The following is an 18,190-nucleotide window of genomic DNA, read 5'->3' on the forward strand; positions in this document are numbered from 1 at the left end:
CGCTGTTCTAGAATCTAGATACACTCCAGGAACTCATAATAATACCTAAATATCATACAAGGTAGCAGGCACTAGGCAAATGACATGAAAGCACAGGATTCCAGAGATCAGATATGGCAAAGTTGAAGCCTTCAGCGTGGAGGCAAAACATCAGGGATGACTGTGAAACTGCATTTCGGGTTGAGATGAAACATTTGCTGACCTGAGCCCTGGCTGTGAAAGACTCCCTGTCTATCCCTCCTTTTCCGTGCACCTATCCTGGGGAAAGGGCAAAATGGTGAGAAGGCTAGAGAGGGAAGGAGTCTGGAAACCATCCTTTTTATATAGTCTGAAGAGATAAGCTAGGAGATCTTCAGTGTGTGCTTCTACAATTCGTAGCTTCAGCCTATCAACAAAAGCTAGAAATCAAATCTGACCCTCTTTCTCCTCTCCCTCAAAAGCCCCTTCAATATGAGAGGGCAGGGAAGGCTGAACTGCCTGCCGTGACAGGAACAACACTGAAGTTCACGCTTAAGTAATTCGCACGCTGTGCACCCTGGGAGCTCATCCCAGCTTGAAGGCACCTGCCTGTGGGGCGGAGCCGCGCCGGGGCGACCGGAAGTGGAGCAGCCCAGAACCTGCGGAGTAGTCTTGTGCTGCGACCACCTTCCCCTGCGGACGCAGTGCGGTTCCACCAGCTGCGTTTCTCTAGCAGGGTAAGTTCACAGAGTCTACGTTCCTGGCTGCTTTGCTGTCTCCGGAATCCACAAGCTTTCGCAGGAAAACTGGGTAACTGTTAACGTTTGGGGGCTTCTCTTCAGTTTGTTATTGAAGTGCACGACGACTTCTATTCCTCAGTACCATGAAAGCCGCTTGCCACTTGGTGCCCGAAGACGTGATATTTCCCATGGCCTCTCCACTTGATATCTTGGTCTAATCATGAACCATTGAACCATAATTTTTTCAACTTTAGAGTACGTTTAGTAGGACTTTTCCTGAAGTGACTGAAATAAGAAAGACATTAGACTTTTGAGAAGACTTCCCAGAATCGGTGTGCTGTGAAAATTAATACTTTATTATGTGGCAGTCACTTTTTTAGAGCTAAAATATAAATTCAGTTAAGAGCCCTTAGGACTCCTGTTATTTCAACCCCTATGATCTACAGCTAAGGATACTTAAATTTAGAGAGGTCAATTAGTTAGCCTAATCCCGTACCATCAGATCCTGACTCAAAGGTCTGCAAATTTATAAGCTGTTTCAGCCACTGTGCTTTTCAGTTCACCAGGAAACTTTTTCAAAGACTGGTAAAGTTCTGACTCGTTTGCCAATTAATTTTAATGTTTGGTGACAGACATTTGCACAGATGACTCATGGTGGTCTGTATATATTCTAAATTCTCGGGCCTGAGATGAACAAAAACACACCATTGGGTTACCTTTTGGACAGGCTTGTATAGTTTTTTAGCCTCTACATAGCCTAGTATGATATTCAGGAGATATTAGGATTTAATCAATTAATTTGGTAAGCATTTCTGACAGGATCTGCCTAACTAATAATTGACCTATCAGGATTGCTAATGACAGTCTGCATTACTCCCAGTTCACACTGACCAGATGATTATAAAAGTTTGTTGACGTTAGGTAGGAATACACCTTGTCTTCATAAAGACCAATCTGAGCTCAGGCAGCCTAGCTCTTAACCACTAGGCTATATATACTTATTCCTAAGACTTTGCATATTTTGCTCACTGTGCTTGAAACACTTTTAACTTCCCCCCCCACCCCCGTCCCACCCCACCACCTCATTTCAATTGATTCTGAACTAAGATTAGGACTACTCTCTCTGGAAAGTCTCCCCTGACTCCTCTCCAAGGTTGGGCTTGACCATTCCATGGTACAGTCTAAGCTTTATATTATCCAGATAAAAATACCCTAGATCTTTAGGCATAGCTCAAATCCCAACATGAAATTATTCTTCTGGACAGAGTGATTTCACCTTCCCTAAAGCACTGTGTTCAACTACAAGTTATTATAAGCAGTTCCTCTTGTCTGTAAACTATTTTGGCCTTTAATCTCTTAAAACACTATCTAAAGTCCAGTTTTAAAACTACCTCCTGATATAGTCATCACACTCCAAATATATTCAAAATTTGATTTCTCTCATCTCCACTTTTAACATTGTGTTAACATCTGATATCTCTTAGGCATTACTGCAGTACATCCTTATTAGACTTCCTGCTTTGGCTCTAGCCTTTACCCTTCATTCCAATTCTTAACACAGCATTCAGAGTGAGTCTCTTAAAATTTAAAGTTAGAGATCATGTCACTTAAAACCCTCCAATGGCTTTTCAGACTACCCTTAACCTTGTTTTTTTGTTTTTTGGGCTTTTTTACCCCTAGTGAGTATGTTTTCCTAGTTTACTCTGGTGAGCATGCTGATAAGGGAAAAATAAAATCAACAATTAAGGAAACTGCCTTCTATTATCAAACCTCATTGACACCACCTAGTTGTCTAGTCTGCTGATGACCTTCGTTCCTGCTCATTCTCTTCCTCTCACTCTACAACTATCAATCTCCACAGTGTTGTTAAAGTCATCTTTTCAAAATTATAGTGTTGCTTCTTTGTTTAAGTTTCTTTGATGTTTCTCCATGACCAACAGAAATTTTCTAGCTTGATGTAGGAAGTCTTTCATGATCTGGCCATCCCTCTCCCACCATTTTATACTCCAACAGTGTCAGGCTACTTGTACATCATGTAATTTCATTATTCCATTTCTTTGTAAAATTTATACCTTCTCCTCCTATCTTTTAACCCAATAATTGAATATAGAAAGTTATAAAAATTACCTAATAGAAAACTTCATTCATAATGACATTTATGGCAGTTTAATTCATGATATAAAAATAAAAACAGTAGGAGACCAACTAGCAAGACCAGGTGCTATAGGTGTAAAAAATAAAAAATAAGGGATTGTAAACTGACCATATCTTTGCAATCTGTGAGGTCAACCAAGGGTTGCCTCACCTAAAAAAAAAAAAAAAAATGAAAATAGTCTAAATCTCTAACAATATAATTGTTATAATACAGCCACACAATGGAATACTATGTAACATTTTAAGTTGTATGTAAAAAGGTGATTTTTATTTTGTATGAAAACAAGACACCAATAAAAGTATAAAAAATACAGAAAAGTTTGAAGAACATAAAGATAACCATAATCTATCATATCAGAGACCCACTAACAATATTTTTGAATGTACTCAATATTTTCCTCATGGAACTATTCATATAAATATGTATAAATACCCCATATGCAGTTCTTTTGTATTTTTCACTGAGCACTATAACTTTAGTCTTATCATTATAATATTCTTGGAAAATGTTTTAATTACTGTATAACATTCCACCAAAGAGATGCATCATAATTTATTTGACCTTTCCCCTATTTTGAGAGGGCAACATAAAAAATACTGCAATAAATATCATGAATGTTTATCTTTGTGTTCTAATGTAGTGTAGAATGCTTGGCCCAAACCCACAACTTTCTGGGTAAACCTATTTGAACATCAGCCTTTAATAACCATATTATATGCCTTATCACCCCATCCCTGGACTTGTCTGAAGTGACTAGAGTGACCGTCTGATACAAAGCTAGCCAATCCAAAGGCTTACTACTAGCCTATAGCTTAGTCTGGCCTCAGAGACTTGTTCAGAGGTAGTGATTGAGTCAGTCATCTTCACCCATTCAGAAATCTGAACAGTGATCCAGAAGTAAACAGGTCAGTCTGTAGAGAGAAAAGAATTGAATACCTAAAGAGAAGCAAATAAGTTCTTGAAAGAGGAGACTAATTGTCTAATGGCTTTGTAGAGCAAGTTCCCATATTGAGGCATCTGTCTTTGGACTTGTTTTTGTTTGTGAGAGATTTAAAAACATAATGTAATATAACTTTTAAAAATGAGATAACCTGAGTGGATCTTTGTTCTTTGCAAATAGAAGTTCTCTAATAGTATGTAACTTTTTTTCCCATAGTATATATGCCTAGATGTGAAATCAACGTAGGAAAGAGCATCAACAGTTTTAAGGCTCATGATTTGCCAAATAGCTTTTCCAAAAAATCTGTATCAATTTACACTCAACGTAAGTAGTGTATGCGTCCATCACTCTGTATTCTCACTGAAAATAGCTTTTGATTTTTACTAAAAATGGTATTTCATTAATCTGGTGATTTACTTTGCCAATTTTTTACTAGATATCTTATTTGTAAAAGTTCATAACTGTAATAATCATGATAATATTTTCCCTGTTGTTACCTGACTTCCATATGTTCTTAACCTGCAGTTTAAAATTTTTTATGTGGTCAAATTCCTAGATATTTTTTCTAGGTTCTTCTATTTCATCTAACTGTCAAAAAATGTATGTATGTGTATGTTTTCAACTATATAAAAATCCTGCTTAGTGAATTTTAAAATTTTATGTTTAAAGTATTAGAGCATCTTTTTTTTTAGAAAAATGAAATCTTGTGCTAATTTTGAATATGAATCATATAAAAATGGGGTTAAATTTGTGGTGTTTTTGTTTCTGATACATCAGCCTTCATGAAACCATACAGAGGTCCTTGGCACACTGCTTGAAAACTTGTGCTTCAATCAATATATTACACACACACACACACACACACACGCGCGCGCGCGCGCGTTATGAAAGCCTAATTTTTTCACCAAAGAAATAATTTTCTCAACACTATTTACTGAATAATCCTTCTGCTAGTCATTGCTCTTTATCATTTGTAAAGTATATAAGCATATGTGCCAATTAAATATTACTTATACATATGTAATCCATACATTGGTCTATTTCCAAGCTATCTAGTAACTGAGCATTCTGAACATTTTTCCCAACATACTATCAAGTTCTCCCTTATTTTAATTCCAACACATCATTTATTATATGTAGGGCAATCTCATTGACCTTTCTTATAATTATCTCTGCTCTTATCCAATGTCTATTTTTCTTAAAAAATTTTAGAATCTTTTTTTTTTATTTCAAATGTCATTGGGATTTTGACGAGATTTGAAATAAACCTATAAATTTACTTAGGAATATTCCCTCTTTAAAAAAAAATGACTTCTTTATTCAAGTCCTCTTTTATTTTCAATTAAATGTTTTGTTTTTTATTATTTTCATTCTATATTTTTATTTTTTCACCACAAGACATTTTAGTGTTGTCACAAACCCTATTTTCTACAGTCATTTTATTTTCTGATTACAAGAGTTAAGAAACTATTAGTTTTTATATTTTTACTCACCTTAACGGGTTTAACTAGTTCATTTTTTAACTTATTGTAGTCATTCCTTTGTTTGGCTAACCTGTTCTTTTATATCAATAAATTAATATTGAGCAATTGATCAGTAATTAATAAATAATATCAAAGATTTTTAAAACTTTTTAAGGGAGTACTTAACCTATCTTGATAAATTTCGTTTTCTCTCTTCTCGGTCCATGGTGTCTAATTTTTTAGGCCACCAACTTGTTTTTTAAGGTTTGCTTCTTTGTTTTGTCTTGTTATAGGGACTGAATATTCTTTGCTTTTATTTTCTCCTGTACCAAAAGGTATATTTTTAGTTCTATGGCAATTTCTATTGTTGTAGAAAATGTTATACCTTTATTTCTTGAATTGTTAATGTCAAGAAGAAAATGTAATAGTCCCTGCTACTTAAGATCAAAAGTGTAGCACACTTTCTTTTACTGTCCTTTCCCCATAGGGTTGTTGGATTTAGCAAATAAAAACACAGGATGCCTAGGTAAATTTGAATTTCATATAAATACTATCAAATAATTTCTTAGTATAAGTCCCATGCAATATTTGGCACATATGTATATTAAAAATTATTCACATGTATCCGAAATTCAAACTTAAGTGGCTGTCATGTATTTTATCTGACAACTCTACTCTCCCACCCAAACTTTTATGTATAATCAGCTTTTATACTCAGCATTTGTATATTATTTTCTTGCACTATTTAAAATTTTTGAAGTTTTGTAAACAAATTAAGTTATTAAGACTTAATGTCATGTTTAACTAATTTTAGTGCTCATCACCAATCCTTTTATACCATGACTTCCACATTCTTGAACTCTTTTAAAAAGGCACATGCATGATGTTTTTTGTTTTCTTATCTAATTCATTACCTGCACATATAAAAGACAATTAAAAAAAAACTGCAGGTGATAAAAGATTTTTTTTTTATCTCACAATTCAGAAGTTGTTCTATTGTCCTTTGACATTTACTGGTGCCGAGGTCTTTATCCACCCTCCCTTTTGGGTTTTGTATATAACCAGAATTTTTCTATCCATATTGTTCTTTTTTCCCTGTTTCAAAGCATGGTTTTTATATTTTTCCCTAAAATCTAGTGTATACTTTTAGCTCAGGAACAGTTTCTTAATTTGATTGATTCTATTCCAAATGTTCTTTTATTTTCCTTAGAAACACCTTTATTCTTACTTTGGAATCTCTATTCTCAGCACTTTGTGTTCTCTCTCGTTTCCACCCCATTATCCTCTACTTATACATTTAAGACCATCTTAAGTTTATTCATTACAGTATTTGATATTCTGCAGTGTCAATTCTTCTCCTTATTTTTACTTTGATAATAGTATTTTAAATTTCCATTTAGTCCATTTTGTATGTTTTTATTTTAGAGGTTCTTCTACATGTATAGATTTCTACTCTAGTTTTATTGATTTCAGGTTTTGTCATGCTTCTGAAGATACCAATTTTTGTGAAAATTTCTTTAGAAGACCGAAATAGTTCATTTTTAGGGCTATAGAATTTTAAGTCTTTACAATGACATTCTTTTCTTTGGTACTGTAATTTCCTCTTATTTCCCCAAACAGGTCTACTTAATTTTTCTTGGGAAGTGAAATCCAAACGTATTTATATATCAGAAGTTAGGACTTGTGTATTCCTATTGAGACTATTCCATTTTTATAATGGCCAAGTTCTCTTATGTAATTAGCTTGAGTTCATTTTTGTACATAGCTCTGAGTTCAACTCCATTTTTAGCAGATATTTCTCTATTACTACTCTATTCTACTGAGATTAAATTCTACTGATTTGATCTCAAATTCTGAACTGATGGGAGTATCTTCAGTTTCTAGCATTCACTTCTATTAGCTTTGTCAACATCTTTCACACTTAAAGAAACTAAATCATGTACTTCTTGTTACTCAGTGTCTGAACCTATGAATAAATGTGAAAACTAGGGAGGGAAATGGGTGAGAGTACATTGCAGTAACCTTAAAGTACAGCATCCCTGCAACAAAAGGATGGATGGTTCCTGAGTTTTTTTGGTTGAGATAACATTTCTAAGATACCGTATCCTGGATAAAAGGTCATTCAGTGTTTTCCTAAGTAACTGAATTATACTGGTCCTATAGTTAATTCATCCACAGCAATAGGCTATCAGTTTGAGTTTCAAGTTTTGCGTTTTTTTTTTTTCCTGTTGCTTCCTAGGGACTTAACAGTAGAGTCAAAACACTATTTCATAGCTAGCTAGCCAATTTCAGTTCAAATCAAAGTGTAAGTAAATGTTTTGAAGTCATTAAAACACAAAGTCGAACATACAGTAGGATTTCATGACACAATAAAATGCACAGGAAAAAAGACATGAAACGGGATGAATTTTCTCAAATATTTTATACATTTTATAATGACCATGTATAATATTTATAGTAGTAAAAAAAAACCACACTTTAATTTTAAATATATAGATCCTTCTAAGGATCTCCTCTTGAAGCAAATGATTCTTAGCTGGTTATTAGGGGAAACTGTAAATGTTGCTTGGGATTACTTGGGTTATAAAATTTTCTTCCCAGCAGCATTTATTGGGCTTAAGGTTTTGATTAAAGCTGTTATCTAAATGAACAGAATTATAAGTTTTCTCTTCTGTGATTATTGTAAAGATGTGAATTGTGATCAAATCTCCTGTAGTGCTCATGGCATTTATGGGGTTTCTCTCCTGTGTGAACTCTTTGATGAATTCGAAGAGCTGAGCTATGACTGAAACCCTTACCACACTTAGCACATTGGTAAGGCTTCTCTCCTGTGTGGACCCTCTGATGAATGTGAAGATTAGAGCTATGACTAAAGCCCTTTCCACAGTCATCACATTTATAGGGTTTTTCTCCTGTATGGACTCTCTGATGAATGAGAAGATGTGAACGCTGACTGAATCCCTTACCACACTGTTCACATTTATAGGGTTTCTCTCCAGTATGTACTCTTTGATGAGTGTGAAGTTTTGAACTCTTGCTGAAGCCCTTCCCACATTCATGACAAGTATAGGGTTTCTCCCCTGTATGGACCCTCTGATGAATGCGAAGATCTGAGCTGTGACTGAAGTCCTTCCCACAGTCATCACATTTATAAGGCTTCTCTCCTGTGTGCACTCTCTGATGAATTTGAAGATTCGAGCGCTGGGTAAAGCCCTTACCACAGTCATCACATTTATAGGACTTCTCTCCTGTGTGGACTAACTGATGAATTCGAAGATTGGAGCTCTGACTGAAGCCCTTACCGCACTCGTCACATTTATATGGTTTCTCTCCTGTGTGGACTCTCTGATGAACATGAAGTACTGAACTCCGACTAAAACTCTTACCACACTGATCACACTTAAAAGGCTTCTCTCCTATGTGAAGTCTCTGGTGAATATGAAATAATGGATTTCTACTGAGGTCCTTACCACACTCAAATTTATAGAGTTTCTCTTCTGTATGGACTCTTTGATGATTGTGAAGACTAGAGATCTGACTGAAGCTCTTACCACATATATTACATATATAAAGAACCTTCCCTGTGTGGACTCTCTGATTAAAGTGAACACTTAAGGTCTGACTGAAGTTACTGTTAACTTCATCACATCCGTACAGCTTCTTAACTACATGGATTCTTGGATGTCTGTATAGGTCTGATTGCTGAGAGAAACAAGCTGTACTGATGGAGCACTGATAGAACTTTTCTCCAAGTTGACTTCTCTTGTGGAGAACACACTGTGAGTTCCAATAATAAATTTCTTTACATTTATTACATCCACAGTATTTTTCTTCCATAGAGTCTTTCAGTAGGTTATTTTGGCATATCTCTTCAAGGTACTCTGGAAGGGTATCCTCTGTTGGGACATAAGAATGCTGAACTGTGAGTTTCTTTTCTTTTTCCATGGAGAGATTTTTCCCAGATATGCCAAGATGGTATCTACTTCCTTGAAAACTATGTGACTCACTCACATAGAATTCTCTACCGTAATCTTGAGTGTGTTTTGTTTCCAAGGACTGCCAAGGTATAAACTTTGTATATTTTAGGCTCTTAGGACTTCTGCCTTCAAAAGTTAGTTCATAGTTCCCATAACTTGGTACTTGTGTAGAGAATATTAACCATTCTCGATAATGGGAAAAGTCTTGTTGCTTTAGGTCTTTGGAATCAAGCCCCTGAATGGTATCTACATAGTTTCGGTTCTCAAATATCTGAGTGCTAGCATTCTTCCAAACTGGCCAGCAGGGAAGATTTTCATGTTCTAAATATCTAAATCTTTCTTTGGGGGATCTGTAGCTCTCTTTCCAGTTTCCTAGAAGTATAAACAGATAATTCGGTGGTGAGATGAAGACAGTGTTTAAAAATTTCCAAGTATCTCAAATCAGTGACCTCCAGAATTACAAGAATATATGTGTGAGTTGAAGGGGGAAAGGAGAATTATGACAGGCTGCTCCATATTTGGGTCTGAAATTCATTTGTTTGTTTATTCCTATGTGTATTCATTCACTCGTTCATTCATTCCATAAAGTATATTGAGCATCTACTACTTACTCTTGGAAATAAGAGTAAGGCTGGCTGCTTTATGGAAATAGTCTTTAAGACAGATTTAATTCGATTACTCTATTTGGGCATTATTATAAAAAATAGAACACCTTTTTTTTGTTTCTATTTTTCTATTCTAGAATAGTATCATAGATTGTATTTTAAAAATGGCTGTTTTAACTCTCTAATCTACATCTTTGGGCATTTACCTTCCACACTGACTTTAGGCTTGGTTATACATTTGCTTTGGTCACTGGGACAATAGCAGAAGTGATATAAGCAGAGACTTGAAAAGTACTTGGGGCTTTCCCTCTCTCTTACTGGTTTTGAAAAGCCTGTAACTACCACTACATAAATGAGCCTGGGCTAGCCTGTTAGAAGAGGGACATGTGGTCAGCCCATTCCCATTATCCCCACTGATACTGACCAACTAACAGACATGTGAGTCAGATTGTCCAGCATAATCTTAGACCATCCAGCCTCAACCAACCGACTCCATGATAGAAGATAAAGGTACCCAATTAGAAGAATAAAAAATAATAATTCAAGCCTCTAAGTTTGGGGTAGTTTGCTATACAGCAAAAGCTAACCTATACAAATACTATGAAGAGAGAATCTATGCTTTAAGTGCAATCCAGAAAATAAGTGTAATCCAGAAAATAAGAATAACAATCCAAATACCTATAAGTAACATAGCCTAGGTGTCTTGAAAGATGTCTTGCTTTGCTTATCTTCTATTTGTTATCTGATTTAAGACCCATTTCTGAGACTATTTCTTCTATCTCAGTACAATACCTAGATAAAGAACCAAAATACTCAACAAAATTGGTTCCAGAAGAAACTATTCCCTAAGAGCTGGGATAACTTTACCTACTGACATGAAATTTGTGTAGTTCTCCCACATGACCTCTCTGTAGAGCTTTTTTTGAGAAAAATCCAGAAATGTCCACTCTTCCCAAGTAAAAATAACAGTTACATCTTCAAATGTTACTGCCATCTGGTCAAAGATCAGGCTTTTCACAAAGAAGAAATCTAAATGAGAAGATGAACAAAGAAAAAGACATTCATCAGGTAATATGAGTGGCAAATAAAATAGAAAAAGAAAGAACTTCAATAATGAAGCAAATCAACAAAGGTGAGAGGAGACATAATAATAGCTATAAAATGGCTAAAAAAATGTATCCAGTCTTTGCCCTGTTGCCATCATAAGAAACACAGCGTTTGTCTGCTAACCACTGGGCTGACTACTTCATAAGTATGTCAAGTAATCCTCACAGCAGTCCTATCTTGTAGATATTATTATTATTTCCATTTTATAAATTAGTAAACAATGGTTGTAAAAGATTAGGTAAATTCCCACGATCCATGCCTTAACAGTAATTTAGTGCTTTTTATTACTATGTTTTTAAATGTTAAAATTTTTAAAGATAAGTCTAACACAAGTGAATACATAAATAAAAAAATTGGGATGCTCAGAAACCCAGACTACAAGATTGAAAACTTGGTGTCAGTGTGGAAAATAAATGAACTCACTGGTCCCTCATTTTGTAAAAAGTACAGAAAAATAAAAATCTAACATTATGCTAAAGAAGCCACTGACAGAAGAATATATATATAATATATAAAATTCCATTTATTTATGTTCAAAATTAGGCAAACTAAACCATCTTGTTTAGAGATACAGACATAAGTAGTTAAGACTACTTACCCCTCCCCCCAAAAAGCTGAGGAATAATAAACACAAGATTTGAAATAGCAGTTGCCTTTCTAGAAGAGGAAGGCAATGAAATTGTGGGATCATCAGGGGGCATTTGAAAGTATTTTCTAGTTTGGATGGTGGGTGTCCATGTTATTACTGTATTTTAAATTGTACATATCTTTGAATATATTATTTTGCATTATGTAATATGTCACAATAAAAATTCAAATTTATTAACATGTAAAATCCAATTACATAATTTAGAAAAAGTCTGGGCATTAAATAATAATCATTAAAAGTTAATCTTAAAATAACACTTAGAACAGTAATTTAAAAAAGAAAAATTTTGAAAAGGAATAAAGAGGGGAGACTAACCCAGTGGTATATTAAAACTTTAATAATGCCCCTATAATTATAACACCATGGGGTTGACACCAGAATAGAGAAGACTAGAAATCTGGAAGCGGACTCAAATATAGCAATGTATACTAAACATGAAAATGGTGATATCAAATTCGTGGGGGAAAAGATGGCTTATTTAATTAATGATGCTGGGACAACTGACTAGCCATCTGGCCAAAAAAAAAATTTTTTTTTTAAGCTAGATTCCCTGGCTCAATTCTTGTTTCTTAGTGACCTGAAAGAATTATATTAGATATGCATTGTTTCAAATGATAACTAACATAATAGGGATCAATTGTAAATGAGTTCTATTTGCTAAGCAGTGTACTGTTTTTTACATGAATGATCTTATTTAATCTTCTTAATAACTCTATATAGTAGGTTCTATTTTACTACTTCAGCTGAGAAAAAGGCTAAGTAACTGAATCTAGTTTTTATAACCAAGAAGTTGTAGAGGCATGAAACAAGTTTAGGTAGTGGGTCCAGAGGATGTATTTTGTCCAATATGCTATACAAATAAAACATACTGAAAAGTTAATATAGTCAATATCTAATAGTTACTATATGTAACTTTTACTTCCTTTTTTCCAAAATAGAAATCATTATAATGTTATTCTGTGGAATCTTCCCAATATGTAAGCTATCTTTTCCTTATGCTCACTGAGTGAAAAAAGAAAGGCTACATTCCTCTTCATTATACCTTAAATGCACTGCATATAAAGGAATAAACAATTGAGAAATGGGTCCATGAAACAGGACAGCCCCTAAAGTGATCTGTTATATTTGTGTATGTGCCTGCATGCGTGCGTGTGCGCATGTGTGTGTGCATAAAGAATTCAGTAATCTGGATAGGAAAAAGTAGCACCACAATCAACAGAGAAAGGAAATGTTACTAGAAAAATAAAATAACCAAGTGGAAAGAAAAGAATGTTTAAGTTTCAGAGTTAAACTTTTAAAATACTTGAAACAATTTTTAATAAATGAAAAAATGAAAATAATTATATATTAGATTTGGGGATGAAGAAGACCTTTCAAAGCATAAACCTATATAAATAAAAAGAAATAAGATTTCACTTTATGCAAATTTTTTAAATTTCAAATTTTTGTATATAATTTATATACATATATCCTAGATAAACCCGTGTGTACATTTGTACATATGTATGCATACATATTAGTGTTTTTACAGATTAGTGAGTATGTATATATATTAATATTAGATAAGAGACTTAAGTCAATAATGGCTGCCTCTGGCTGATGTGCAGGGGACTCTGAGTGCTGCACAAGAATAAGTAACCAATTAAATTTTAACAGCTCTCCACAATGTGGCCTCACCTTATATATTCATATTTATGCTCTAATGCAACTAGCCCAATTTCCATATTTGTCCCCTCAAATTCTGCCTGATATTAAATGATGGTTTTTCTGTTTGGAGTGATATCTTTCTATATATAATGATTATTAAAATCTGAGTTTCTGTTCCTGTCTTTTAAGTGCCACTCATTCTAGCAGTTTAACGTGCGATGACTTTAGAAAATACTAACTTCATATGGTCTATTTTTTCAATGTTAAGGAAAGACATTCTTGTATTTATCTCAGAGCACAGAGACAAATATGAGTTATAGAGTAGACTTGAATGACTAAGTCAATGGTGGGAAAAGACAGTGGGAGGCAGTGTTTTGCTGTATTGGAAGGCTTACCAGGCAAGTGAGAAACATTTATTCTGTCTGGTCCGTCCATTTCCATGGCCACTGCTACTACTTCCACTATCCATGGAGAAATTAAGGGGTATTTTATAAATGAGAAAAGATAATCCTACTCACCTGGTTCAGACAATGAGGAAAACAGTGAACATTCCTTCTTTGTGCTTCTCTTTTGGGTAAGGGTAGAATGTTGCAAAGGCTGAGCTGGGGGAGGAGGAATGAAAGACATGACAGACTGGGCATGACTTAGTTTCCAAATCCACTACAATCTTCCCAAAGCCCCTACAAAGAAGCCAGAAAGAACCCAAGAACATTTCTGTTCCCTTTTAAGAACCAGGAGAGTTATGAGGACTGGCACCAGGACCTTATTTCTGACTCTCCAAAAACTTCAAAGATAAAACTCTAATTTAAGCATGAAAACACAGAATGTGATCTCAGTTTAGCCCTTCAAGGGATGCAGATGCTCTCTATGTAATTTAACCTGTCTGAGCCTCAAGGCTTTCCTAGTTTATTATTAACAAGAACAATGAAAATAATAGAAATAATAGCAGGATAGTTAAATAGTTTCTATTCTTTATTTTTCTTATTTTGTCCATCAATTAAGTAGACAGATAATTCCATTGCTCTCTCCTATTGTTACAACAGAAATACTGGATTTTCTACCTGAGTTCCTAGAGTCTTAGAGAAGTATCAACTCTGTCACCAACCACTTCTGAAACTTTGAAAAGGACAAAACTTACAGACCTCGCAGGGCCTCACTTTACTCACCTGTAAAACGGGGGCATGAGCCTTTACAACCCAGATTCTGCCTTGCTAACACAGGTCCCTGGGGAAAATAAGCAGTTAAGAGCCCTCTTTCTCTAGAGAAAAACGATTCATGAGCGTCCCAAATGCAGGCCTAGCGCACCACGGATTCACATGTTCAAACGGTTTTCCAGGAGCGGGATCTGTTTGTTTCAGGGCCACGATCTGCAAGGCTCTCCTCCTGCAGCGAAGACTGGCGTACCCTCGGTTGCGCGGCCAGACCCCGGACCCAAGCGGCGCCCCAACACCTCCCAATCCCGAGCACCCAGGCTCCAGAGCCCAAGCTGCCTTTGCTCTCCTCTCCCCTTCCCCTCATTCACTTTTAACATGGGGAGGCTCGCCTGTGAAGAACTCACACTGGTGTCTCCGGGATTTCTTAGCCGGAACTGCTTCTTGGCCCTGACAGTTTTCTGCCACTCTTTTTTCTGCCACTCTTCCGCAGCTACAGCTCTCCCCGCCCTTGTCCGCTTCTGGCTCAGTGCTCCCGAGGGTCTGCGTCACTTACAGAGCCACTAAGGTGGACGGAGACAGACTAAATCACTCCTTCTACACAAACAATGGCCGCAGCCCAGCTAGACCAAACAAGCCTCAGCCCTTCAAGTAGACACTCCGTTTGTTTCCGTGGAGACGTGAAGGGGCGGGAAAAGCGCAGGAGAACGGGGCTCCTGATTGGCCAGAAAGATCGGGAGGCAGTCCGGCGCTGCGCCACCGGCGCTCTAGGGTGGGAGGGCTGTGCACTCGCGTGCTCTGAGCCGAGGATGGGGCGGTACTTCCTCATACTAAAGAAATAAGATTATTCTAGGTGTTTTAAAGCCTCTAAGAAGGCGGCAGAGCTGGGGGTTCGGGAAAATGAATGGCCGGCCTCGGAGAATTCTGGGACCCTCACAACCCGCCAGTGCGGAACCCCTCAATAGGAAGGTGGTAAAACCGTTGCTATTGAGTCCGTTTTGTGGATGAGGGGTGGTTGTTCATGCTGTTTGGCGCCCTGGACGGAATGGGCACCCCATTCACTCTTGCACTACCATCGTCCCTAAACCCGAATTTGGAATCAGAAGAAATCTTTCAAGTTCCAGTTTACGGTTGCGGGGGCCCGCTTTGCTTCTGCTGACTCACTAGTCAGGTTAGGCTTTCCTCCCTACTCTCTCCCTGCCAATTTCTGGGCTTCTCAGGTGACTCCAGGCAGAGAGGAAACGCAAGGTGGGACTGAGGTGGGGCCAAGAGGAGGAACCCCTTCTTGGTATCCTGGGAGCAACAGAAAGCCATCCGAACACGTGCTCTTCTCTTAGTCGTTGAGTGTTATCTTGAGAAACTTCTCATTTCCATAAACACTTTCCCTCAAACTCGGGCTGAATCCGTAGTATTCAACAATTTAGTATGCAAGGAGCCTTTCTTAGGGTAGTCTTTAAAAGCAAGGGACTCCTTGGATTCTAATCTGACTATAGAACTTAGTGGTGATGTGGCCTTAGCTAAACGACCACCTTTTATAGTGTGTGTCCGCATCTCAACCTATAACGCTTAGTAACCATATCACAGGCTTGTTAGAATTAACTGATCTAGTGTAGTCAAACTGCTTAATCTAGTCCCTGGCACATAGGAAGTGCTCTAAAAATGTTAACTATGTATTTACAGTTCAATGTTTAGCATGAGTGGGTGGTCCAGGGCCTTCCCCTCTCTACCCCTACTGAGAAATGAGCCTCTGAATTTCTTTGGACTCCCAAGACTACATTTTGAAAATCATTGTGTGTGGACCTGTCCCGGGTGTAAACGTTCAAAGATAATATGGCATAGCATTTTGGGACAGAACTGACTTGAAAACCTGTCATTGTCACTCGGTAAGTGATGTTGGGCAAGTTTTTATAATTTTTTGTTCATCCGTAAGACAATGATTTAATGCAGTTAAACAGTTAAAGTTGATAAATTCCTGAATGCGCAGTCATTGACCAGTAAGAACAAGTACTGGAGATGGGCTGCTCTGTCACGCTTCTACCAACTGTGGAATATCAGTCATGACTGTTAAAGAATAAGTGGGATAATCCATGTAATTTGCTTTTTCAGCATTCCAAGCACAGAAAAACATCAAATGTTAGCTATTGAGGTCATTATTTAATAGATAATCTCATTTTTAAAGTGTGCTTTGAGACTAAACTATCGTGCATCTCAAAGATGTAACTGAGGCTCTGGGACTTTTGAGATTTTGTGAACTTGAGATGGAAGTGGACCTCAAGGTTTTATTTCAAACAACTGATTGTTTGCTAATTAAGTAATTAAGAACATTAATCCTTAAGATCTTTTACCTCAGACACACTATAACGTCCTTTCTGTGCCAAGGTTAGGGTATACTGGGAAAAACTGGGGCTATTTCATACAAAAAAAAAAGTGAATGAATCTCCCATTTCAAATGGTCATTCACAGAACAGGGCAGTAGCTCTGTTAGATATGGATCATGGGGGAGATTCTCAGAAAAGGCTGCCTAAAGAGCTCTTCTGTTTCCTGATCCAGGTGTCTGCTTCTCCTAAACAGAGACACTGGCACTTATGGAGAGAAACCTTGACCTTATAGCACTGGTTTAGAGACTCGATTTTCGACCTCTTTCCCTCCCTCTGGGCTGGATAAGAACGTGGAGAACAGCATCGGAACCTGGGTGTGAGGACTTTAAAAGAGCCTGGACCTCAGGTCTGTGGATCTCATAGGTGACCTGTATAAATTTACTGGGATTCTTTGACTCCCAAGAGGCCAAAAAGATGATGAACATGTAGGTTGACAGTCCCCTGTGCTGAGTCTTCCCGTGAGATTATAAGGAGATCGGGGAGCAAGAGGGTTTTATTCAGGTGCCTCAATAGGAATTTGTCAGGTTTTATGCTTCTATTCAATAGCCAGCAGCGGTAAAGACACCTTGACTCTTTGTCTTCCCCTAAGTGTGGGTCTACTGCCACTTAAAATATTCCATTAAACAGACCTGAACCTCAACGAACTGACAAAAACAAAACAGAATGAAACAAAACAAAATAAAACGACTAAGGGATCCTGTTTTCAGACACTGAATGAGTAGATACAAACAGAATGTGCATTTAGGGATATACAACTGCTAGAATGGCAAATGATAGCATTAATAACAAAAGAGCATCAAATATAACTTATTTAAAGATATACACTTCTGAAAATAAAATTAAAATAAAAAGTTTTTAAAGATACCTATATTTATATCTATATATGTATCTTCCTAAGCAATTTAGCAATGGAATTGGAGATGGTCACTTTTGAGACCTAGAACTGGGTGATTTAAAGAATACCCCAAAACTCAGAGGAAAAAAGATAGAGATGGAAATCATGAAGAAAAAAAGATAATATACTTAAAAGGATAGATCTATGAGGCTTAATATGCAGACACAAAAGTTCCAGAAGGAAAAAACGAAGCGGCTAGAAGTGAATAAATAGATTAGTAACAAAAGATAGGAAATTTCTTGAGGCTGAAAAAATTTTTAAAGGCCTCAATCTGCAGATCTAAAGAACTCACTACATTTCAGTCTGGAGTAATGAGTAAAGACTCACACTAGGCATATACAGATATAATTCCTACAAATTAAGAATGAAGAGAAAACTCATAAGCTTTCAGGCAGAAAGGGCAAGTGATCTAAAAAGAAAAATGACATTATACTTCTCATTTGTAACATTGGAAGCTAGAAAACTGTTAGATTGCAGCTGCAGACCAGTAAAATAAAGGACTGACAATCCATCAGCTAAAATATA

The 18,190-nt window shown here is 36.5% G+C and overlaps 1 protein-coding gene across 4 annotated transcripts; it reads right to left on the reverse strand.

The window, feature by feature from the left end:
- Positions 1-6,084: 6,084 nt before the first annotated feature.
- On the reverse strand, positions 6,085-15,061 carry ZNF214 (zinc finger protein 214). Of its 4 annotated transcripts, none has more exons than XM_016123022.2 (5): positions 14,800-15,061; positions 14,408-14,465; positions 13,760-13,843; positions 10,706-10,867; positions 6,086-9,605 (listed from the first exon to the last, which is right to left on the reverse strand). In XM_016123022.2, exons 4-5 carry the CDS (start codon positions 10,830-10,832, stop codon positions 7,912-7,914), a joined length of 1,821 nt encoding a protein of 606 aa, XP_015978508.2. In that variant the 5' UTR covers positions 10,833-10,867; positions 13,760-13,843; positions 14,408-14,465; positions 14,800-15,061; the 3' UTR covers positions 6,086-7,911. The 4 variants fall into 4 exon arrangements, with proteins under 4 accessions (XP_036077227.1, XP_015978508.2, XP_015978507.2 ...); XM_016123021.2 differs by having other exon boundaries at positions 14,408-14,624; XM_016123020.2 differs by lacking the exon at positions 14,408-14,465.
- Positions 15,062-18,190: the final 3,129 nt, after the last annotated feature.

The sequence above is a fragment of the Rousettus aegyptiacus genome, unplaced genomic scaffold (assembly GCF_014176215.1).
Source record: "Rousettus aegyptiacus isolate mRouAeg1 unplaced genomic scaffold, mRouAeg1.p scaffold_m13_p_5, whole genome shotgun sequence".
Classification (NCBI taxonomy): domain Eukaryota; kingdom Metazoa; phylum Chordata; class Mammalia; order Chiroptera; family Pteropodidae; genus Rousettus; species Rousettus aegyptiacus.